The 23,333-nt window shown below is 41.4% G+C and overlaps 2 protein-coding genes and 1 long non-coding RNA gene across 3 annotated transcripts in view; 1 reads left to right on the top strand and 2 right to left on the bottom strand.

Annotated features, from left to right (window-relative positions):
• The window catches only part of rras2 (RAS related 2), a 30,030-nt gene extending 26,799 nt beyond the window's left edge, over positions 1 to 3,231 (bottom strand). The window contains exon 1 of the mRNA XM_023953447.2: positions 2,784 to 3,231. Coding sequence (XP_023809215.1) covers positions 2,784 to 2,885 — 102 coding nt within the window. The 5' untranslated portion in view covers positions 2,886 to 3,231. The remainder of the gene's footprint in view (positions 1 to 2,783) is intronic.
• A 1,426-nt stretch (positions 3,232 to 4,657) lies between these two features.
• copb1 (COPI coat complex subunit beta 1) lies at positions 4,658 to 20,064 on the bottom strand. The gene is made up of 22 exons (XM_004067018.5): positions 19,871 to 20,064; positions 18,237 to 18,389; positions 15,701 to 15,930; positions 13,275 to 13,444; positions 13,068 to 13,182; positions 12,880 to 12,972; positions 12,647 to 12,784; positions 12,376 to 12,495; positions 12,044 to 12,151; positions 11,797 to 11,943; positions 11,543 to 11,688; positions 11,349 to 11,445; positions 7,434 to 7,594; positions 7,223 to 7,343; positions 6,905 to 7,132; positions 6,496 to 6,675; positions 6,015 to 6,159; positions 5,793 to 5,912; positions 5,565 to 5,710; positions 5,353 to 5,442; positions 5,082 to 5,237; positions 4,658 to 4,918 (listed from the first exon to the last, which is right to left on the bottom strand). The coding sequence occupies exons 2-22, from the start codon at positions 18,325 to 18,327 to the stop codon at positions 4,859 to 4,861; spliced, it is 2,862 nt and encodes a 953-aa protein (XP_004067066.1). The 5' UTR covers positions 18,328 to 18,389; positions 19,871 to 20,064; the 3' UTR covers positions 4,658 to 4,858.
• Positions 8,148 to 9,292, top strand: LOC144991200 (uncharacterized). Its single transcript, XR_013655156.1, has 4 exons — positions 8,148 to 8,231; positions 8,852 to 8,963; positions 9,055 to 9,145; positions 9,243 to 9,292. It is a non-coding gene; the product is annotated as an uncharacterized LOC144991200 (long non-coding RNA).
• Positions 20,065 to 23,333: the final 3,269 nt, after the last annotated feature.

The following is a 23,333-nucleotide window of genomic DNA, read 5'->3' as shown; positions in this document are numbered from 1 at the left end:
AACCCACCCAGGCTGACTCAGGCCCTCACACCCCCTTACTATCAAACACTCAGCATGGGTCTGGGAAAAACCTTAAGTTCACATCCAACTGTTAGAAGCGTTCTAAACTAGCATGAATGCCCCCATGAATAACGTCCAATCTTATTTTCATAAGACCTGATAAAAACTGTTACTGTGACAAAAATTATATTAGCTACACAAAAAACCTATATTTATCTGACACGGCTACTGATGAAAATATGTAACACTAGTTCATCGAGCATTTTGCAAAAGGACGCATCAACTACTCAGTCCAGGAATCGAACCAACAACTGACACATCAACAGATCACCTGAACTACGGGCTAAAAAAACCAACACTGTATTCAAGGCAAAACATGCATCTTCAATAAAAAAACAATGCTACAGTACTTCTGTGTTTACTGTCCAAATAAAGTGTGGCAGGGTTCGAATGTCTTCTAAGACAAGTGAAATGTGCTGAACTCACTCAACCCAGCAGCATTACACATTTTCTAAATATAGATGAAAATCTCTGCTAACATATAATCTCCCCTCATGATTTGTCAGTTAACGCTTAAAAAAGCATGAATCGAATAATTAAAAAAAAAAAGAATTCAGAGAACATTTGACTCACAAAAAAAAAGTACTCAAGACCTTTTTTTAGATATATTACTCTGTTACTATAATGAATCTATGCAGACTTTCTACGTAGCCTTAAATTTAAGGTCAATAGGTTATGACATAAAAAAAACCCATTTCTGATCCCTTAATACATGGTATGCAGTTAATGAGCTTTTTGAACCCTCATTAGACCCCCCCCCCTTCCAATTCACTCACACCCCCTCCACTCTGAAGCGTGTGCCAGCTTCACTATTGTCTGGCAGCATGGAGACGCACAGTTGCCGGCAGATTAGTTTTCTGGAAGTCCAAGACAGCATCAGTGACATGCTTACACTTGATGGGGTGGGGGCTAACACACACGACAAGGGGCAAAGTTCGTCATCTGACTTTTGTCGTGTTTATGTGTTTTTTGGTTGGGGGAAAAACCATGCAATCATCATCTGAGTTCTTCTATCCATATATCCATCTTCCCCCTTGCTCCAGACACAACCACTAGTGTCCTATTGAGGCGGCTGCATCTACATCATAGACTGTAAAGAGAACTGGACTGAGTGAGTGAGATGTCACCCATAGAGAATGACTTGCTACTTGCTCGATACAGCCATTCCCATTTTCAAACCAGAAATCCTCAGTAAGCAGCGATTGGTCCGAGTCGGTCTGAGGCTACGTTTCTATGGTAACTACTGTCTCCATTTAGGAGTGAGCATGTTAGAAGACCACACCCCTTCCACTGAAAGCGGGTTGGGGAAAATATGTCGCTCAAATGGTTTGAACATTTAACGCGAGACCACGTACATGTATTTAGGCATCTGATTGGCCAGTTTATAACTCGAATAACTTGCGCTATAGAAAAGAAAAATCATGATTAGCAAGAACATGTTTAAAAAAAGGCAGAAGAGCTAGAACGGGGATTCTGACAAATATAATGACTGAGTAACAGCTGTCCATTTCAGCAGTGTTCACTCAGTCCAGTTCTTATATACAGTCAATGATCTATAAGTGTTGTTTTCTTTTCTTTTTACATCCGTCTCTGACCATTTTTCTCAAAATATTTGTGTCTACTTTTTATTTTGGAAGCCACTGGCATTGGGGGGGGGGGGGGGGGGTCAGTCATGGCATTTGGGGGGCCTCGCCCCCCCCCCCTTGCCCATGCCTATATCCGACCTTGCAGTGTCTGCACAGTGTTGGAATGTAACCAGCAATACAGGGAGGTAAACTGTTTACATGCCTTTTGGATGCGACACCAGTGAGTTTTCAAGTGTGCAGCTATAAATCTATGCAGCCATTGTCTCCTAAACTAAAGCAGTGCCAGTTTTCTCTTAGAGGATGTTTGTGTTTGTTGCCTTTAAGGCTGAGGCTACTGGAAATATATTTCTAAAAGACAAAAAGTTGGACATTTTTCAGTGGATACTCTTGTTATTTCACAGTTACTCAACTCAAACAGCTTAGCTCGGTTTAGATCTAAGCAGTCAGAAAGATTGGGCCCCATTATGGCCCAAATCCAGCAGAACAAGAATAAAAAAAAACTGTCCAAGTAGGGAATGAGTAAGTGTAATCACACTGGAGCAAGTCCGGCTGGTGAAACTAAAACAGACCGGTGTGATTCAGGTCAGCAAACATGTGTGCTATGGCCCCAAATGCGGATAAATGATCTCACACCTGAATTGGAACCGACCCGTGCCGGGAGAAAAGCCTGACCAAATGTGGCAAACTCTACCGGACTATCACCAAGAGGAGATTGACTCAATGATCGGTTCATTTTGTAACTCTTCCCACAAGTTTTTCTTAAAAGTGACTTAGAGTTGATATTAAAATCAAACTAGGGCTAAACAATCCGCTACTTTGCGGACTGCAGTGGATAAAAGCGGCTAAAGTCTGAGAAGTCCTCACTTTGTTTTCGCTCTGCAAAGTGTGTCGCGTTTACAGCGATAGTCGTCTTTCCTCGATTAACATTTCCCCATCTTAGTCCATAAATCCTTCCGCGCTGTTTCCGAGCACTGACCAGGCCTCGGCAAAAGAAGAACTGAACAGAACCGAACCGGGTGTCTGTCCCCGGGGTTTGCCTCTCTTTTCTGTCGCCGTGTTTGCGGATAAACCCAGGGGGGGGGGGGGGGGGTACCCAAAAGACAAATCAAAATAGAGGCTAATTTGAAGGGGACTAACCTGAATAAACTGGATAGTCAAGGCCGATTTCCCGACACCTCCGCCTCCGACCACAACCAGCCGATACTTCTCCTGCACCGAGCCGTCCTTCCAGCCTGCCATCGAGGACACTTCGCTCCGCCGCTGCCGAAACACCAGTGAGCAGCAAACACCCACTTTTCCCCCCCGAGTAAAACTGAAGAGGCCCTGCAGTGGAGACGGCGGAACGCAGACGGCGAGCCCAGCTGTGAGCAGAACCGCTCTGGTAATGTTTGGGTGCTGGCGGAGAGGAGTCCGGGAGCTGCGGCCGCCTCTTCACGCGCCTGACCGTGATCCAGTTTGCGTTGTTCAAGATGTAGATCCGATAGTGGGAGTAATCAGCCAGGCCACTACTAATGTCTGGCGCTAGGGGCCCTTCCACACTACGGGCTGTTTGAGACAACACACACACATACACGCACACACACCGGCAGACAGACAGAGCCCACTTTTCATCCGTGGAACGACACTAACATCATGCACCCTACAGTCACCCTCCGGCTCTTCACTATAATCTAAGTACGTGACAAAAAGATCGCCCTGAGGCTAGCATTCAAATGTCAACATACAAATATTTTTTTGTTAGGCTGCTTTTCTCAATTTGAAAACTGCCCTGATTAAACTTAATCATTTCCACTACTTTATAAAATAAGTTCTCAAAAGAAAAAGCTGCCGACCATATCCAGAAAACAAAATTTCCCAGCATTCATCGTCTGTTTGAGTTAACTGCTGTTTAAATGCAAAACGTTTTCATAAATGGGACACTAACCAAACAAATTTATACTAGTCAATTTAAAATAATAAAAGACAAGTTTTAAAAAAAAAAAGCTTTACAATTATGCTATTCAGCCTCTTTAGCACTTTAACTTTAAACAGCGAATTTCTCTTGTCGTCTAAACTAATTTTATCAATAAAGATGCAGTTGGAAGTAAATAATTAAATGTTTCGTATAAAAAAAATCAAAGTACAACTTTAATTTGAATCATAAACCACATATGAAAAACCATTACTTAATGTTTATTACAAATCATTGAAAATCTTTGGCGCCATCTAGTGTCAAGTTTTGAAAAACTTTCAATTAACTGTGATAAAATCTTGATTTTAAGTTTCTAGAGCTGATTTTGAATAAAAAGTACAATTTTAGAAGACACATTAAGAATGGTACGCATACAGAGTTCGTGTTACAGGTGCTGTCTTAAACTCAACATGGGTTGTGTAATATATATACATATATTCTTTTTACAAAATACTCATCAATTCCCAGTGCAATTTTTAATTGGCATCTATAGTAAATCACTTAAAATTGCACACAGCGGCCTCACCACCCAAACTGCAAGACAGCTGTTTATTTTTACGGTTTAAGGTCTGACCTGTAAGCAACACTTCAACCTCTATCTATCCCCCCTGGAGGGACAGATTTCCCAGATATTGTAAATGTATGACTGGGGTTGTGACCCTTCAGCTTGGCTGACTCCCAGAAATGTCCCTTTTCTCATAAATTATAAATAGAGCAAGTGGAACATTCACACCCGTGCCCACAGAAAGCCGTCGCTATCTCAGCAACAGTAAACTATGGAAAATATTTTGACTTTGTTTAAAAGAAAAGTGTCTGCTTTAGTTGGTTTAGACTGCAGACTCAAAAAAATAAAAAATATTCCAGTCAGTTTCACTGCAAGATATCACAGGAGGAATGTGAGGAATTCTAATTAGTGCCGGAAGATAAGGGGCGGATGCAGAGTCCCTCTGCTTCTAAAGGCCAAAACCACCTTTTGGCTAAATTACTAAAACCCTGCATTAAAGATAAAATGCAACTTTTCAGTAGAATGTTCGTACAAACTTTTAATAAAGGAGCAAAATTTACTGTAATATACATGTTTATTGAAAATCATACAGGACAAAGCAAAAAAAAAAAAGAAAAGAAAACAGAGGTGCAGCTGTCAATGGGAGGAGATTAGAGGAAAAAAAAGAAAGAAAGCAGAAGTGGCTGACCATAGTGATTTACTAATCTGCACAAATGAAAAGACTAAGATGACTGACACAAGAGAACACAAGCTGTTTTAGAGGTTTGCCTTCTTTTGAGAGAGATTGATCTTGTCACCCAGGCTCAGAGCCATCCCCTGTGGAACCAAGAAAGATGCATTAAAGCAAACCGTAACATGTCAATAAAACCACAACAAATACGATGGTTTTTGAAGTTTCACTTCATCGCTTATCTAGGTGAATACATCAACGTGCTTTTGAGAAGTGGTTTACTTTAGCGCTGCAACAGCTGCGACCCACCTGACTTTTGGCTCGGATGCGAATGTGTCCGGTGACCGGCGCCTCCGGCCCGAGGTGGATGGGCTTCTCGATGCTGACGTTAGCCAGAGCATCTTCTCCAAAGATGGAGCGAGCATAAAGGTTAGCAGCCATGAAGCCGCAGAAGCCAGAGAGCGCCTGGGTTTTACAGGGGAAATGAAGAACAAGATTAATCCTGTCATATAAACTGAAAAAACAATAACTCTCTGACTACTTTATATGATAAATTCTGAAACAAACAAACAATGCCAACCTTTTCAGGGGTCAAACACTTCATGTTTGTGGACTTGAGGATGTGCTGGAGGTACTCGTTCAGATCAACAATGTTGGTGTTCACGGTCACCTGAGATGATTAAAGATCCACACATATTCCATCAATTTCCAGAGGTTTTTGAATGTAAACAACGTTCTCTCAATTGATAAATCAATATATGCGGTCCCTGTCGTAAATAAACAAACAACAACCTTGTTTTCCCACTCAAACTCTGCCCACATCTGTCTGAACTCTGCATCGGTGCAGGATGCCGGCTGGATGTAGTCCATGATGTCGATGTGGATGTCGCTGAGAACCACACAGTTTCTGTCGCTGGCAGCTCCAGATACGTCATAGACTGTAAAGCAGGGAACAAAGGCATTAGATTAGATAACAGAAAGGGCAGGAAAGCGGAAAAAAAAGAAGAAAAAAAATCTCACCAATGTTGCCAAAAATGATGCCGTTCTCTGTAGAGGCCACTTTGACATTAGCCTTGATGTTTGCAAAATCGTGAGGAGCCAGAGTTAAAGGTGAAGGTTTTTCCACCAACTTGAGATCCCCTGCAGAGAAGAAAAGCTCATTTAAGGCGCACAAGCCAGTTAGAGATGCTATAAAAACTGAGAAGCATTAGCTCAGTGAAGCAGAAAGTAGAAAGAGCTAACCTAAAGTGGCCAGTTCCAGGGTGCAGTTCTGAAGAGTATCACTAGTCTGGTTGACCACCAGCACATCCAGAACAATGTCATACTGGTTGACATGGACATAAGCTTCAGCATACACTGGGTCAGAGAAGCCGGTCAGCTGGGTCACCTAATGTGGATTTAAAAAAAAAAAAACATTACTTACATGAAGATCGAATCAAATATAAATGTTTAAAGATGATGTGTTTGTTCTAGCATTCATTTTCTGGCAGGATTTCCTTCTTCCACCAGAAAGAACTTCTGTAGAAACAATTTAAACTTATTTGACATCCACATCACAAGCCAAAACTGAGTTTATTGTGTTTATCTGTTTTGACTAAACATCGTTACCTACCAAGTTTAATGCATAAAAGATTTCAAAATTAAAATATAAATTTTAAAAAAGCACTAAAACTGGGATGATCACAAAGTAAACTTTGTACTTTGGGATTTTTCTGCAGTGCACCTTGTTGAGTTTTGATGCCAGAGGGTCAGCAGCTTCTTTTCTCTGAGTGTTCCCCATAGCAGCCAGCAGGCTGAGCTGAAACTGATCCTCCTTGGAGCACATCTCATTTTTGGCTGTGAGCTGCATGAAGGAGATTGGATCGTCTGCCTGAACCGTCACATTCCGTTTCTCTGACTCTTTCTGTGGCAAAAAGAGAAAGAAAAACCACAAAATATGAGCCTTCTTTTCTCTGAAGTTATCAATTCAATTGAGTTATATGTTACACATCTAAAGACTAGAAACAAGGCCACAAATGTACTGAACTTTATTACCTGCTCATTATCCAGCTGTAAAGTCCAGATGTTTGCTCTGTTTTGTGTCAGTAATGATTTTTCTGAACAGAGAGGTGAGGACTGAGTGGACTGTTTACCTTCTGTGACAGCTTCTCTTCCTCCAATCTGACAGCCAGCATGTGTGACAGGGATTTGCGGCACTCCTTGTTGAAAATGTCATTCATGAGCGGCGAACACTCTGACAGAACCTTCAGGCAAAGCGAGATGCGGTCCACATCGTCGTCTGTGATTGGCTTCTTGGGCAGGGACGACTTGCCCAGATGCAGCACCGTGACCATGATCAGCATGGCCTCCGCAACAAACGACTATGGAGGCAGAGGAGGAGCAGGAATGAGAGCAATCAGCACAAGAGCTCAAAGAGGGATTTCTTTGGAGGGGAAAAAATTCTCAGTTACGTTTTGTTTCTTCTTGTCTTCAACAATTAAAACGTAGCGCAAGGCCACTTTGGTTAGTGTGGTGGCTAAGGAAGCTGCTACATAGAAGTCTCCATCCATCAGGAAGCCTCTGAGTGGAGGTCTAGGAAAACATAAAAAAAACAACATTTTGAAAAACGTAATGGTGAGAATATCACAGAGTAATAATGATATTAAAAATAGTCGTGCTCACCTGTCTTCCTCTTTTTTTGAGGGTCTAGAGGAGCTGAGAGCACTCTGGGTCACATAGGTGCCCATCTCTGTCACCAGCTTCTGAGCTGGAGCTGCACTCACTTCATCCTCTGGCTTCAGTTCACCAGTCTCCTTCTTTATCTCGTTGTCAACAATAGGGATCTGACAAAAGGAGGAGACAAGTGAAAGCTTCAATAAAAGCTCCAGGTTGGAAAGCCTGTTGTGTAAGCGGAGTAATGCTGCATTCACACCCCACGCCATCTGCGCATCAAAGTCGCCTTTTTTGGACGCCCGTTACATTTACTGCTCGACGCCTTGATGCCCAGGCCGCGATGAAAACACCAACGTTTTTCTGGACTTCCTTTGTTGCCAAATCATGGATGATGTTGAGCGAGCAGCTTGGGTTTATGTGTTTTGGAGAGCGGGGATGCATGTCGCCGTGTCTGGGTTCACCAGATCCTTCTGTCTCTCCTGGTGAACCTCAAGCGCCTGAGTTATGGTCGTTTGAAACGTTACTTCCGTCTGTCTGATGCCCAGTTTGAGCATTAATTAACCCGAGAAAAAATAAAAATAAAACTGGAGGATCTTTTTACTATTGTCTCGATGAAAATAAGATGAACATAAGCGTGCCGGAGCGCACTCTCGCCGTTGATTATTTTTATTTAAAATCGTGTAGTCATGTGACGACAGCATGCTAAAGATGGGAAGGCAATCGAAAACAATCAAGGCCCCAAACAGAATATGCCAGAGATGCAGAGGGAATGAAGAAAAGTCCCTCTAAATGGCTGAGAGACAGCAGGTACGTTATAGCCCTGATAAAAACAGGCCTGGAAACATTCCGGCTAAAGCTACCAGTAAAATGGTCAAAAGTGTCTTGCAGCTGTACTGAGCAGGATTTACAGTATCACTAATCAGGAAGAGAAAATAAAGGAGCTTGTTTGTGCTGATTTTGTTTCAGACAGACATAAATAATTTAAAATAACTAAGATGTAACATAAATAACTTAGATGTACCAAAACACTGAAAAAGTTTTTATCCTATGACGTAACAGCACTAATAATGATAAAAGCTGCTCCTATGTGCAGAAGTAAGGAGAAGTATGTGTGATGTGGGTTTGATGGTGCTTTTGTTTTTTTTTATATTGTTTATATTGGTTTGGATAATTATTTTTTTTTGTAAGTGACTATTTAGTTTAGATTCTTTTGCTTTTAATCTCACTTTGGCTGAACGACACTTCTCGGTTCGATACATTTCTGTTCGGTACTGCTGTTTAACAAATCTGCCTGATATCAACTGCTATTTTATGAACTATTATTTTATTGTTATTAATCGTTTGTGTGTGTGTATGTCTTGCTTTACATATAGTTTAGTCACTGTATTCTTTTAAAATCTTCCAAACACAAAGTTAATATCACACAGCTGTGAGGATGGAGAGAAAGACGAGAAGAGAGAGAAAGAATCAGGACAGATGGAGGAAAGAAACTGGCTGGTCTTAATGGTGGACGTTCAGGGCAAAGCCAGTTCATACCAAGTCAGTCATTTTTAAATAGTATTCTTCATTTTTAAAAATGTGCAGATGTTTAATTTATTTAAAACATTAAATAATTGTTGCTTGGCCATAGGATTTAGTGGAGAAGAACACGCAAGAGGTGAAGGAGACCGACGTGAGGTTGGTGATGCACCTGATAGAAAAGGACGCAGTGATGATTTCAGGTAGGAATAATTAAACTACTGAAGCCACAAAAACCTAGATGCTCATTCTGGTTCAAAGTTCTGCTGACCACCTGTTCACTTATTTTGGGAAAACAAGTGCAGACATACATGACAAGTCAGTCCCAACAGAGAAGAACAAGGAGAGAGTAGGGCTGGGCGATATGGCCTAAAAATAAAATCTCCGATTTTATTTTTTTTAATTCAACTTCCGATTTTTCCCCAATTTTTTTCCCCCCACCCTACTTAAGGAAAGCAATAAGTATAAACGGCAGAAAAGTTCAAGCAAATGTTGCTTTTATTTAATCAAACCCAAGACAAATGTAACCCCCATTTCTGGGATGAATAATAAATAAATGAACACGCTCTTGGAATCAAAGTTAAGTATAAGATTTTTCTTCTTACTCCTTTTTGGACTTGTGTTTAAATAATTGTGTCTTGTTTTATATAACTTTTGTCTTGTTTTTGTCTAATTTCGTTATTCTAAACTTGTTTTCACCTATCCAAAATAAAAAAGTTACTGTACTTCTTTACTGTGTCTTAAGTCGCACTTTGTAGTCTAGACTAAAAGGAGACAAGCATTCACTTTGAGAGTGGCACCATTTTCTAAAGGATTAACAATACAGCTCATATCTGGGCTCTAAGGTTTTAATTAAATTAAGAAACACCGTCTTCTCCACGGAGAAAATGATTAAGCAGCAGGAGTCGCGGTCAGACACCCCCCCCTAGCGGCCGCCTCCTCCGAAAACAAAACCCTACGGCGGCCGCGTCGCAAATGAATATACCGGTACAAGTATTAATTACAACGCAGTATTCTTTATTAACAAATATGAGCAACAACTAACTAACGAACTAACTATACAGGCGTTGTAGAATGAGTATGTGTTTCTGTGTCAGGGCGCGTGCGTGTTTAAGAGGACTGAGCGCGTGCCACGTGAGCGCGCGTGAGAGCCTCTGACTCCGATGGGCTTTAGGCAGCGTGGGGGGGGGGGTCTTTTCCTCCACGTCTGTGGCAGTAAACCCAGACCAGTTCCAAACAACAAACTTCCCACTGTCACCGGTAGCCATGCTGTCGCTAGCTGCTTCGTGCGTCGATTGTCGCGTGTCGGCGTGTGACACCAACGCTACGGAAGCTCTGGGGAGCCAAAAATGCGCCACATAAAAACTTGATTTAGTTATTTTTGAAATCGCCCGTAACAAAAAATTCGAATTAATTCATTTGATCGATTTATCGCCCAGGCCTGGGAGAGAGGTTCAGATGACGATGATAACTAGAGAGAAAGAGAGACGATCAGCTGATGATGAAGAGGGGGAAGAACAGAGAGGTGCAGAAGAGAAGGCTGGGGCATTCCTTCATCAGAAGGTCCTTCTGAGTGGCCTTCACCTCACATTTAAACAATTAAAGTGTTGTAGGGGTGTTTAGGTAGCTTTAGGAGGGGTGGATGTGCATTTATGTCTGTGTGTGTGATGGTGGGGGGGCGTTTAAAATGTGACCGCGTACCGCCTACATATAAAATTGGGTAGTTGCGCCCCTGTCGCCAGCCTATTAAAGAATCCATGGAGCTGGAGCTAGCGAACGCCGCCGCTAGACCGTAGGTGCTGTCGTAGCAGGCTCGATCGCTGACGACCTGTCCAGGATGTATCCTGCCTTCATCCAACAGTAACCAGGACTGCCTTCGGAAACCCCGCGGCCCCAGCGGGTAAAACGGATGGAAGTTCATTAATCAGCCGTGTTGGATTTATTTTTCTCCCCTTTGATCGAGTCACTGTAAATGTCAAGTGCCCAAAGCTAAGTCCCTGATTGGTTCTTATCCTGCCGCAGGACCTTAGATCGTGTCTGTACATTGACTTATCATTGAAACTCGACGCCCTTGACCGTGAATCACATCCGGTGTGAATGCAGCCAAAGGGAGTGGTCCCCAACCTTTTTTCCATCACAGACCAGTTTAATGTCAGATATTTTCACCTGTTCCAGGCTGAAGTGGGCGTCCAATTTATTATTATTATTATTTTATTTTGACTTTTGAAAGGAATGTTATTAAATGTAGTTTAATAGATGAAAGCCTGAAGACAGACAGAGTATTGGAAATGTGGGAATCAGACTATAAGAGGTGGAGGCTTCCCAGACTGTGCAGACATCTCTACATTTGGATGGTGACTTCTGACTCCAGCAGCAGTGAAAGTGAACATCAGTGCGCTCACATACCTCTCCTAAAGACCTGCGTACTTCTGTCATCACACTCTGAATGTCTTCTTTGGTGCTGCAGTATTCCCCTAATATCCAAAGTGCTCCTCTGTAAATCCTGCAAATGCACCATTGTGACACAAATGTCGTCAAAGCCAGCACTATTGCAAACCCCTCTCCACATTATGTAATGGCTTTGTAGTCGAAAGCCTTACTTGACCGTTTTGATGGCGTGAAACACTTCCAGCATCTTTTCGATGATCAGAGGTCTCAAGTTGTCGAACCTCTGAATCGCCTCTCGCACGAATTCCAGCACGTCAGCAGCCGCCGCCTCGTTAGTGTCGCTCAGGAACTCCATCAGCTGGAACACAAACAGGTTCACCAAAACGCTCCGAACATTTAGGAGGCTGAGGAACCAACGGCATTTCAGAATGTCTGTCCTGTTTGTAGAGTTGGAGGAATAAATTACCACAGGTATGACGTTGGCCGCCATATCGGGGAAGCGCACACTGCACGAGTGGAGAGTGCGCACCAGGAGCTGCCTGTACTTGTCAGTGTCTTCGTGCTCTGAGACATTGTTTGTCTTGATCACTTCTTTTTTCAAAACGATCACCAACTGAAAGGAGAAGCAGAAACATTTTGCAACAAGTTATAATTCTTCTCCAATTTGTAAATAAAACCTACACAAACACTGATGTGCTAAATATGCTGCAGACCTCCTCCACGTTACGAGAAGAGACGAGGTCCAGCGCCAGCTGCAAGGTCTTCTTTCTGACTTCCAGGTCAGGAGTGCTGAGGACACGGAGGATGTCCATTACAAGGTCCTAAAAAAAATATGGAGGCAACTAAGAGAAGTCTCAGCAGATTGAACAATTGACAAACTGAAAACTGGGTCTCGACCAGACAAACAATATGTTTCACTATATGTTAATGAATTTTCTGGTAAAAAGAGAGACCATTTGATAACTTAAACTCACCACATTTGAATGTGAATTTCTTTTTTTAGTGTTTAGGAACTTTACTTTTATTTCTAAAAATGTCGACCCACCTGGAGAACCCGTTCATGAGTGGGATGATCCTTCAGTTCAATCAGACGATCAAGAACAATCAGCTTCACGTTGTTGTCACTCTCTTTAATGATCAAGTCAATATAACATTGGGCAGCAGCCTGGAGCAACAGAGAAGGCCACATATTTAGAAACTGATCAAATACAGTATGCTATCAGCTCTAAGCAGTATATGTGTTGCATGGAAACTGAGAGTTATACTAATATGAGAATATATTCACTAAATTGATGATAAAAGTCATGACAATGTACCTTGATAGCTGTAGGAGCACTGGAGAGGGTAACAAGAGTGCCTGCAGCTTCGTACTTCACAGCTGGACTTGAGGACTGCAAGAGGTTGAAGATGCAGCGGATGAACCGCGCTCGCTCAGAAGGGTTAGCGTGGCAAACCTAACAGGGAAACAAAAAGGGCTTCTATTTGAAATCTGATCCGATTGTAGGTTTTCGTGCTTTTAAACTGTGTAGTGCTCAAGCGCCTGGCTCGCCTTATAAATCAGCTCCACGATGACCAGCTGCAGGATGTCCCCAAAAGTGTGCACTTGGTCAATGCATGTGCTGAGGTAATCCAGAGCTCGATCCTGTTGAAGGTGATGAAAAAACAATTAGTTTGGCCTTGAATCTGAATATTTTAGTGCTACAAATAGGAACAGGTAGATTCCAAAACACTACTCACTTGATCTGCATGAATCAGCATCATGAAAGCGTTTCTCTTACAGCTGGCGTCTTTCTCATTGACGAGGAAATCGTGGATCAGCTCTGGAGCGTCCGGAATCAGATTCTCAAAGTTCCTGAACAGATCAAATTGCTTAACAATCTTCAGACTAATAGTATGCATACTCTGTGGGATGCATGTGAAAATGCATTCATGAGCATCTGGCACCTGTAGATGGTGTAAATAGCCAGGACGGCGTTGCGGCGCACATAGCTGTGGCGGTGCTCCAAGCAGGCGCGGATGGCAGGCATGAGAGGTTCCAGCAACTCCGACTCCTTCAGTTTGCACAGGAAACGCAGAGTGGAACCACGGATGAACTCGTTGGGATGTTGAAGATCCTGAGTTATTACAAAAAAAAGTTTGAAAACAACTGCTTCAATATTTAAAGGGGTCCACACCTTCACACCTTTAGCTTTAAATGAGTGCATTTCATGGAAGAAAACACTGCAAAGGCAAGTTTCACAAACATGTGGACTAAAAATCAGGATGGAAAACATTATCAAAGAGTACATTAATATAATTTTAAACTGCTTATCCAAAAACTGGACACAATTTGGGTTTGCCATAAGAAAAATAGTGGAAAAAAATCTTTAGAAATAAATGTAAAGTTGCAAATGTTTATCATAATTAAACTAATGCAGCACAGTGCTTTTTTATCTGTTTTTAACAGTCGGATGTCACATGCAGAGATTCTAATAAAGTTCTTGTCTCCTGTGGGTCAAATCACCAACCTGTCTGAAGCCAACAACTGACTAAAAAGATCATTGAAACAAACTAGCAAGTTAAAAATTCAAATCAAAGTCTGTTTAAAAATGCTACAAACTTTACCGAGCTGCTGCATCCAATACAATGTTTGTTTATTCCTATAGGGCCACTATAGTGAATCACATGAGATTTGGCTTTATAGTACAAGGAAACAGAGGAAAGTGCCCCCATGTGGTGGCGGGAACTCGCAGCACCTGGCAGTTCCAGGCTGTCTCCCATCCAAAGACTACCGTAAATTCCGGACTACAAAGCGCACCCGATTACAAGCCGCACCCACCCATTTTCACATGTTTAATTAGTTTTATACATACACAAGCCGCGTCAGTGTACAAGCCGCGCATGTGTTAGGCGATATTGTCATCCTGACAGATCACGGCCAGCATCCCAGAGTGAGTGCAAATCATTAGCACATTGTGGGTGGAGTTAGCTTTGACTCAGGCTCATGTATTTGTATATGTCAACAACTGTCAAACAGCATGGACCTATATTCTGTTCACAAGTTCCTCAGTTATGGTGTTTTTATTTCATTTTTTTTTTACTTATTGACAATCTAGGTATCATACATAAAATTAGAAACAGTAACCATATAATCAACATTACATCCCTCAGTTATGATGAGGAAATTTACATCCGCGATTCCACATTTCCCATGAGTCTTAGGGGCTAAAGGCGGGGCCAATGCCCGGCTCGCCATTCTGTAGTACGTGTTTAAGAATGAGCAAGTATCAGCAGTGCATGGAGGGGTGAACGGGTACAGCTCTCCTTCCGCTTGTGTCGCGGCAGCGTTATGGGAGTAACAGGGCTGGTTAAAAAACACACCGGTAAAATACAGCAGCGGCGACTGAAAAGCGCGCGCCTCAGCGCGATACGCGCGCCTCAGTGCGGCGCGTGCGTCAGAATTCAGAAGCCTCTGCACTCCGCGGACGCCTCTGCGCTCCGCTCCCGCCCCGCGCGCTCCTTGTCTCCCCTTCCTATCTACTCCGACACCTCTGGCCAGGGCAGCTTCAAGGAGGAGCACTTCGTCCCCATTGCGCCGGTGGACCGAGCAAATCGTTTCTGTGCAAAGCAATCGGACTTAATACTGTACGTTTTGTGTATGAGGGGCGGGTGCGTTGTTACGTGTGGGAGCCTTCAGACTGCCATCGGCCCCGCAGCTCAATCAGCAGGAGAAGATGTCTCCAGCTCACACGGAGGCTGTGAGTTTTTCAAAGCAAAATTCTGCTTTTACGGTTTCCTTAGAAACCGTAAATGGAGTGTAAATTCACTCCATGCGCTGTTCTCTCCGTCACGCAGCAAACCGGCTTTTCCAAACCCGTTGGTGACGGTGGACTTTTTTACGCTGCTTTTAACAATTGCTTTTAACTTGAAAGCTTCATCATATTGTAGCGGCGATCTGGTGCACGTTGGGTCTAATGGCACCAAAGGATTCTGGGATGCGGCCGGGCATGCGTGTTTCATTTTGTTTGAACCATGACTGAAGTGTCTAAGACCTGAAGTCAAGTCCATGCTGTTTGGCTGCTTAGAGGTGTGTTGAATATAAATGTCTTGTGCTTGGTGTTAGATAAAGAATTCAAACTATTCACTGAGTTCGAAAGTACGTACATGGCGGCCACTAATTAAATCCATAAATTAGCCGCGTCACTGAATAAGCCGCAGGGCTGTAAGCGCAGGAAAAAAGTAGCGGCTTGTAGTCCGGAAATTACGGTAATCAGGCCCTACTCTGCTGCTATCAGGTGGTCTTGGGAATGTAGATGGTGGCAAAGCCATGTTTTGTGGCTTCCTCAACCATGTTATAATAATATAAAGAAATTCTTCAAGCAGCAGCCTACCTTTCTGTAGGCATCACAGACCAGGATCATCTCCTGAAGCAGCTTTCCATCTGGAGTCGTTTTAGGGACGATCTCCCAGAAAACCAGGAGCAGCTTCTTGATGGTGTGGTCTTGAAGTGGCAGCACAAAGCGAATTATGGTCATAAGCAGGCCTGGCAACTTCTCCCCATTCAGGATCATGATGATGACCTTCTTCAGGGCCTCCGTCTTCGCTTTGATCTCTCCCTTCTCTGCAGAAGAAGATTATTTGGATGCATCGTTTCATCATGTTGTATTCAGGGCTCCAGACTAACTTTTTTCACTAGGAGCACAGTGGCCCCTAACTGAAAATTTTAGGGGCACAACCAGAAAATTTAGGGGCGCACACCGTAAATCAACATTCTAACCAAATCTACTAATTTCCACTGTATTACTAATAAATACTTTAATAATAGATGCAGATATTACAATGTGCTGTTTCAAATTCAGTGTCACATTTTATTCTGCACTTTTGAAGATGCAACAACAGGTAAACTGACAAAAGCATCGCTGTCATGACAGTACAAATAAGTAAAGAAAACGGATGGAAATTTATCTTTGTGACACCAAATAGGTGCAGCCAAGATGCACAACAAGCGTGTTTGAGATCACCCAGGTGGACTCAACGCTGCGCAGATCACCTGGTGTGAGATGTATATTTGTTTTTGCTCCAACATTAACTGTCAATCATCGCAAAAATATCGCGAGAAAGGGGTGGGAGCAAGGGGCAAACCTACCCGGACACAGCTGGAAACTGAACTGACTGAAAGCTGCCCTACAGACTACAAAACAATGCATTATGGGACATGTGTCCTGATGGTTTTTGTAGTGGAGTGATTAATTAAAATAATTTAAAATACCAATTCATTAAAAAAGGCTACATACATTACAAAACATTAAAATAATCATAAAATATATAATAACACAGATCATACTAAGGGGGAGAAGAATATTAAATCTAAATTGAATGTTAAGGACAACTCCAATTTCCTGTTCTCCTTCAGTCTTGCTGCAGATTCGCTTTCATCTCACAGCCCCCCCCCCCCCCCCCCCCCCCCCCCCCCCCCCCGCCTGGTCTCCCCAACGATCCAGGCGAGGTGCTGGTTCATCTCAAACACGTCTATCGTTGCATTTTCCCCACGTATTTTCAGTGTGTCTAAAACTAATGTTGTTTTTGCTCGAGCGTGTTTAAAGTTCAAGCCCCGTTAGCTGTCACGCATGTAGGTGTGGGGCATTTATTCTCCTCAGCTGACCCGACTCCCGCGGGACAGGTGCGGTGTGCTGCCGTAACCCGTATGATGCGCCGCCGTAACCGTAACCAAAACCTAAACCTTCCTCCGGATCTGTGTGACCCAGAGAAAAGTTCAGCACGGACTGCATGTATTTAGAAAATTACGAGCGAATAGATACGTTCTAGAAAGGAAAGTAAAGAACTCCTTAATGTGGTCCGGGGAGGGGGCTGTCAAGTTTCCTGCTTGCAAAACCCTGTCATTGTCACGCCCCCAAGAGTCATATACCCCACTGTGATTGGTTGGTCAGCTCTAGGCCCCTCCCCCTACACGCATTTTAGCCACTCACAGTGACTTTCCCTATTCTTCTCACACGCAGTGGCCGCCTAACACACAGGCATCACGCGAGAGTGTTCGTGCTTGCGTTTCATGAGTATGTGCACGAGTGTGTGTGTCTGCCTGCGTGCGTGTGCGCTCGCGTCTCATTGATTATTTCATAGATCATTGACGTGCCCCTTCCACGTTTAATGTATAAAAAAAATACGAAGGGTGGGGGAGGCAAATTTACTGCTCGCACATGTGCGACTGGATGTAAAATTTAGTCGCACACTCTCAAATTTTGGTCGCAAAATGCGACCAATTGCTCGCAGTCTGGAGCCCTGGTTGTATTGGATCAATATTTGAGTGTTTAATCAATTTGAAAAGATGTGAAAATAAATTTGCCAACAATATCTTATTTTGTAGTTTTGCAAAACCACCTCAACAAAATAAATTATTTTTGACAACTTGAACCGGACTGAAGCACATTTAACTTGAATAAGCATATCTAAACTGCCTGCAGAGCTGCTGTTAATTTTTAAAATTGTTTTTAAGTGAAAACAGTTCAATCTAAGTACATTTACAACTGAAGTCTTTCATTTTAAAGCTGCAACAATAATTGATATGAAAAAAAAGGATCGACTTAACACTTAATTTTAAGAAGACGTGGCATTTCTAAGCCCTGTCAATAAGCAGTTACTGATAAAAAAAAAACACAGCTGGTGAACTACTATGTAATAAAGCATCCAATTCATTTTATCTATGGATATTCTGATAAATAATCCCTAGAAAACATGTGAAAACGTGAAAAAAATGTGTATATTATTCTAATTAACCAGGCCTACATTCTCTTTTTCTGATAAGTTTGATAAATTCAGATCGAGCATCGCCAGTATGATCATGTGTGATCAATCGAGACCAATTCAAAAAAGCTTTGAATTTAAGAACAACATGAAAAGTAATATCTCTACCTAGATCAGCTTTGAGGCTGACTTCGGACGGGGGCTCGGAATCCGACTGAACATTGATGAGAGTGTAACAAACGTTTTCTGCAGCCGTCATTTTGCTGCTGAGCTTGTTTATGGCCAAACAAATTGCAATGAGTATCCCTCTTCGGATAATACCTGTAAAAAAAACAGAAGAAAAACTGTGAAATTGTCAGACAAGAAGTGAAGAAATCAATAGTTAAATTAGAAAACATAAGAAAACTAACACAAAAAAAGGGCTGACTGAAAGGATTAACAGTTATTGATTTCCTGGCCTCAAAAGAAGAAGAAAAATAATAAAGATATGTGGCGCTTTTCCCATCTGGATATACATATCCAAATGAGTTTAATTTTAGCATTATTGTCACAACTACATTTCTGGTAGGGCTGCACGATATGAGGAAAACCTGCGATATGCGATATTAGTGATCAATGTTGCGATAACGATAAATTTGCGGTAAATAAACAAATAGAAAAATAAACAAAAACATCATTGCCATTTCATTGCAACAGTTTAAAAATTATACTCCAAATGACTCTCATCGACATGGGGGACAAACATCTAACATAATAGGCCTCCATCTGATTGGTCAACAATGGGAAGGAGTCCATCTGATTGGTCAAAGCATAAAGGGATTTATTTGATTCGTTAAATGCTTCAAGCTGCTAGAAGATTGTTTTAACACATTTTGGGTTTGCGATTTATTGCGATATTCGCCGTCTTTTGCGATATGCATATTGCAGAGCTGGATATTGCGATAACGATACATTTGCGGTATATTGTGCAGGCCTAATTTCTGGTATTGTGATATCCCTTTGCAGAAAATTCTAAGAATATTTTTTTTAATATGACATTTTTTGTGTCATATTTCATTAAAAAGTTAAGCGAAAAAGAAGCTAATATTATACAAACATACGCAAATTTAAAAATAAAACAAGCCACAACACAGCTTTTTTATATGTAAAAATCATTTAAACCTAAACAATAAATGTTTGAAAAAACATAATTTCATACTTTAAGGCTATCAAACCATCTGTGTGTATAAAAATTGCAGAGTGAGTTTTGTCCATCATGTCTCGATAAAAAACAACTGAATCAAACAGTTACTTTTTCAAAATAAAAATCTTGGAGCTATATTTATTATTACAGGTTTACCCTGACTGAAAGTCTTTGCCAACTATTCCTCTGAATGTAATAAACATTTTAAAGGGCTGTTATCCTGATATATAAAACTAAGAACTCATTTAAAGCGAATAAAACTTCCAGTCTAGGTAAGAAAAAAAAGGAGAAAATCGTTGGGATACAGTCACAGGTGCCTGCCAGTGCTGCTAGTAGTACACCGAAAAAAAAAAACTATATTTCACTTAAATGTCGCTACGAGTATGCGCACCAAACCGCTAGACACGAAAAAAACGTATATTAACCGGTTAAATGAACAATTAAATCAAATACGCAGCTAGTTTGGTTAAGTTAGAATTACTACTTTCGCATTTTTAGCGTTAGCTAAACACCGGCTAATCTTGCAACGAAATGGTGGACAATGTTGCGATGGCTAGCCGCCTCGTTACTAAATGCTTATTATTCACAACATTTAAACTAATTGCATAACATAATCTACCTTATTGTACGTCTGTGTCCTCCGATGTCACCTTCAATGTCCAATTTTAAACGTATACATGTGTAAAGGTCCCTGTGAAAAGAGCGATGGTACCCTTTTCCCCGTCAGCTCCACTTCCTAGTGACGTGGAAGAAACTTGCTCTCTGAGCCACATCACAACTACGGTGCGCCGGTAGGTTCAAACGCGCAACGCATAAACCGACCGCTAAACATGGGAATGTATTTTTCCATTTCTTTGATTTACAATTTAAATACAAACGTTTAGAAATCAAAACACACGCTTTTTTTTAAACTATTATTGATTAAAGTAAACCCAGTATGTGGGTTTATTTCCAACAAACAGTTATGGGAGTGCCTGTTAGTGTTATCTTTCTTTTTTTCCCCTTCTTGATTTGACAGGCACATGCACTGGATTCATTAAGTGATTGATGCCACACTCAGGTTGTTTGCTTTCAGACTAAAGCCTGCCCAGCTACTTTTTCACTGCAGGGTGTGATGGCTCCACTCAGCCAGGATCCTCCTGACGAGAGCTGGATGTTTTGGTTACGACAAGCAGCACTTCATATTAAACAGAGGAAGGTCATATATGACTGGTCTGTCTCCTTTTTACTTTTTGTACTAGGCGCTTGGCAAGTTATTAAATCTATACTCAAGTTACTCCAGCTGCTCCAAGACTGTGGATGTTGAGAAGCCTTTGTCTCGTATTGATCTGACAGTTTCTGTTTTATGGACTCATTTTCAGTTAAATCATCTTGGAGGAACACAAGAGTGTGTTAAGCTGGGTAATTTGACCTTCTTCTTGGAATTTGGGGGAAAAACATATTCAACTTTGATCCAGGCTTCTGTCCAGAGTGCTAGAAAACATCAATACTCCTGTGCTGAGGAAACTTTCTTTTTTTTTTATCTTCTGACTGGTTTTCGGGATGCTGAATGTGGATTTTTTTTTTCATGCTTGACTCCAACAGAGAAAAACTGTGTGTTACCTGTGTTGAGGTGAGACATTTTTAACCTCTGAAGAACTTGAAAGAGTCTTTTTACTATGGGAATACACTAACTTTCTCTGTTCATGTTGAAAAGTGGACGGCTGCTCTTCAGTGGAGGACTACATATAGTGTAGCAACTAAAAAAGCACACCTTATTTTCCTACTCAATCAGGAAATTTAGATTTTTCTGGGGGAATCTGAAACTCTTCGGCTGAGGAAGGGGTTTTGAAAGTATTCAGTTAAAAAACATTATGTTAATTTTATTTTGCAACTACTACACTGATTAACAAGAAGGAACCATGCATAGTCTGTTTGCATGGATTTTGAGATGTTTGAAAGTCCACTGAAAAGTTGTTCGCAAGTTGAATTTGCAAACAAATATAGGATCTCAAATGAAATGCAAAAACCTAGGCCACTTGAATAAAGTTCATGCATCATTTTGTGGTGCAGGAGAGAGACTCTTTTTGCCATTGACCTTTTTTCTATGCCATTTATTGCTCTGTACGCTGCAATGTAAAACACAGCAAGAAGTTCACCATGCAATCTGCATCACTGACAAAAGTGCTGTGCTCCACTTTTTCCCTGACCTTTTCACAGCAGACATTTGTTCTGGCAGCAGGTGCAACAAATGACATTAGAGCAATGAGCCAGCATGCACAATGCCAGACCGGGTTAAATTTAATCATGTGCAGTCATTGTTAATTTTATTAATCACATAAGTGCTTTTCCTGCTGCGCTATGGTAAAATGTCTGCAGTCAAAAAGTCATTTGTCAGATGATGACAAGTCAAAGGGCTATATTAAACACTAGTGTGCTTTTTTTTACCAGCTTACATTGGTGACAAGTTTGGTTTGTCCGTTTTTATTTTTATTTTATTGCATTGTTTATTTGTTCTCATCCTTAAGCATTGTTAGATTTTGGGGAACAGAAAATCTTCCCATGTTAGCATGGCTCTGTTTTTCTCTATTCAGCACCTCTGGTGGGAAATGAAGTAATTTTATCCATCTGTGTGTTTCCTGTTATTATCATCAAAACTTCTTATCACTAGTCATGGCTGAGGCCTGCGATCCAAGTTTCCCACATTCCCAGACTCCATTCAATAACTTTTTTGTTTTTTTCTCTGTGGAATTGAGTCTCTATTGAATTAATCGTTTTTTCAACAAATTTAGGGTCAATATCTTAGCTGTTGGCCATCACTGACAATGTATGGTTTATTTTAAAACTACAGCCTTTTTTAAGTGAATGAAGTGACATCTTTTTGGTAACAGCTTGATTCTACATCCAAATCAAAGTGGCTGAAAAAAGGAGTCGAGTACTTTAAAGCTTTTGACGATGTGACATACCCTTCACACAGCTGGTGGGATGTGTACACTTAAAAGTTATGATAATTTAACATTAGAACAAAAATTAAGTACTGAAACAGAAAAAAACAGCTATTTTTTAACAGAAGACGTGTCTAGTCTGTGATGAAATATTTGGTAGTCAAAAAAAAAAAGGTAGAGGGACATGAACCCATAAAATAAGCCCAAAAGTCACTAATTTTATAGAGTGTTGACAAATTTGGAACAACGTGAGGAATAGATTTATTATGTACTCTGTCACAGGTGGATCTGCTTCTTAATTTAATCTTAACTACACAGTAAGTAAATTACTTTTGGAAATATGTGTTCATGGTTTTATCAGAATCGGCTTTCTTGGCCAAGTACAGTGCATATACAAGGAATTTATTAGCTTTGGTGTCTCATGCTCTCGTGCAAACCAAGCAACAATGGGAAAAAGGTAAAGACAAAAAAAAAAAAAAAAATATGAAGAAAAATATAACGATAAATAAAAATAAATAAAATACAACAGTACTTCTGTGTGACAATTCTCATGTCTCTTTTCCATAATCTGTGATTGGTCAGAAGTTCATGAAAGTGACAGGTCGGGGGAAGAAGCTGACTTTGTGGCGAGTGGTTTTGGCGCACATTGTTCTGAAACTCCACCCTAACGTGAGGAGGCTGAAAAGGTAGTGTCCAAGATGAGAGGAGTCTTTAGCGATTCTACCAGCCCGCTTCCTGACCCTGGACCAGAACAGATCCTGGATGGAGGGAAGGCTGGAACCAGTGATCCTCTCAGCAGATCTGATGAATCTCTAGTTGCAGATCCAACGACGATGGATGTAGTCAGGGAACACTGGATTATTTCTGTGTAGAAGATCGTCAGCAGCTCCTGAGGCAGGTTGAACTTCTTAAGTTGTCACAGGAAGTACAACCTCTGCTGAGCTTTTTTCCGGAGTGAGTCGGTGTGATAGGTCCACTCAAGGTCGCGTGAGATGGAGGACCCTAGGAAGCTGCGTGAGTCTGGTAACCCTTGTGCTATCCTTGGCACGTTAACATTGGGAGTTGGGTCATCTAGACCCCACAAGACAGTGTGTTGAACCTTTTTTCTTCAATGATTTGTGATCTTCACTGGTGTTCATGGATTACATGAAATCCTCT

Source organism: Oryzias latipes, chromosome 3, assembly GCF_053564925.1.
Source record: "Oryzias latipes strain Hd-rR chromosome 3, Olatipes_Hd-rR_3.1".
NCBI classification, from domain to species: Eukaryota; Metazoa; Chordata; class Actinopteri; order Beloniformes; family Adrianichthyidae; genus Oryzias; species Oryzias latipes.
The sequence above is the reverse complement of the archived record's forward strand: the minus strand, read 5'-3'. Positions and strand labels throughout refer to the sequence as shown.

Excerpts from the sequence above, each read along its gene's own strand:
- copb1 (XM_004067018.5), bottom strand. The coding sequence starts at position 18,327 with ATGACGGCTGCAGAAAACGTTTGTTACACTCTCATCAATGTTCAGTCG. Across the intron at positions 12,973-13,067 it reads TGCTGATTCATGCAGATCAA|GATCGAGCTCTGGATTACCT; the intron begins GTGAGTAGTGTT and ends CACCTTCAACAG. Across the intron at positions 6,676-6,904 it reads AAGAGAAGCTGTCACAGAAG|AAAGAGTCAGAGAAACGGAA; the intron begins GTAAACAGTCCA and ends TTTTTGCCACAG.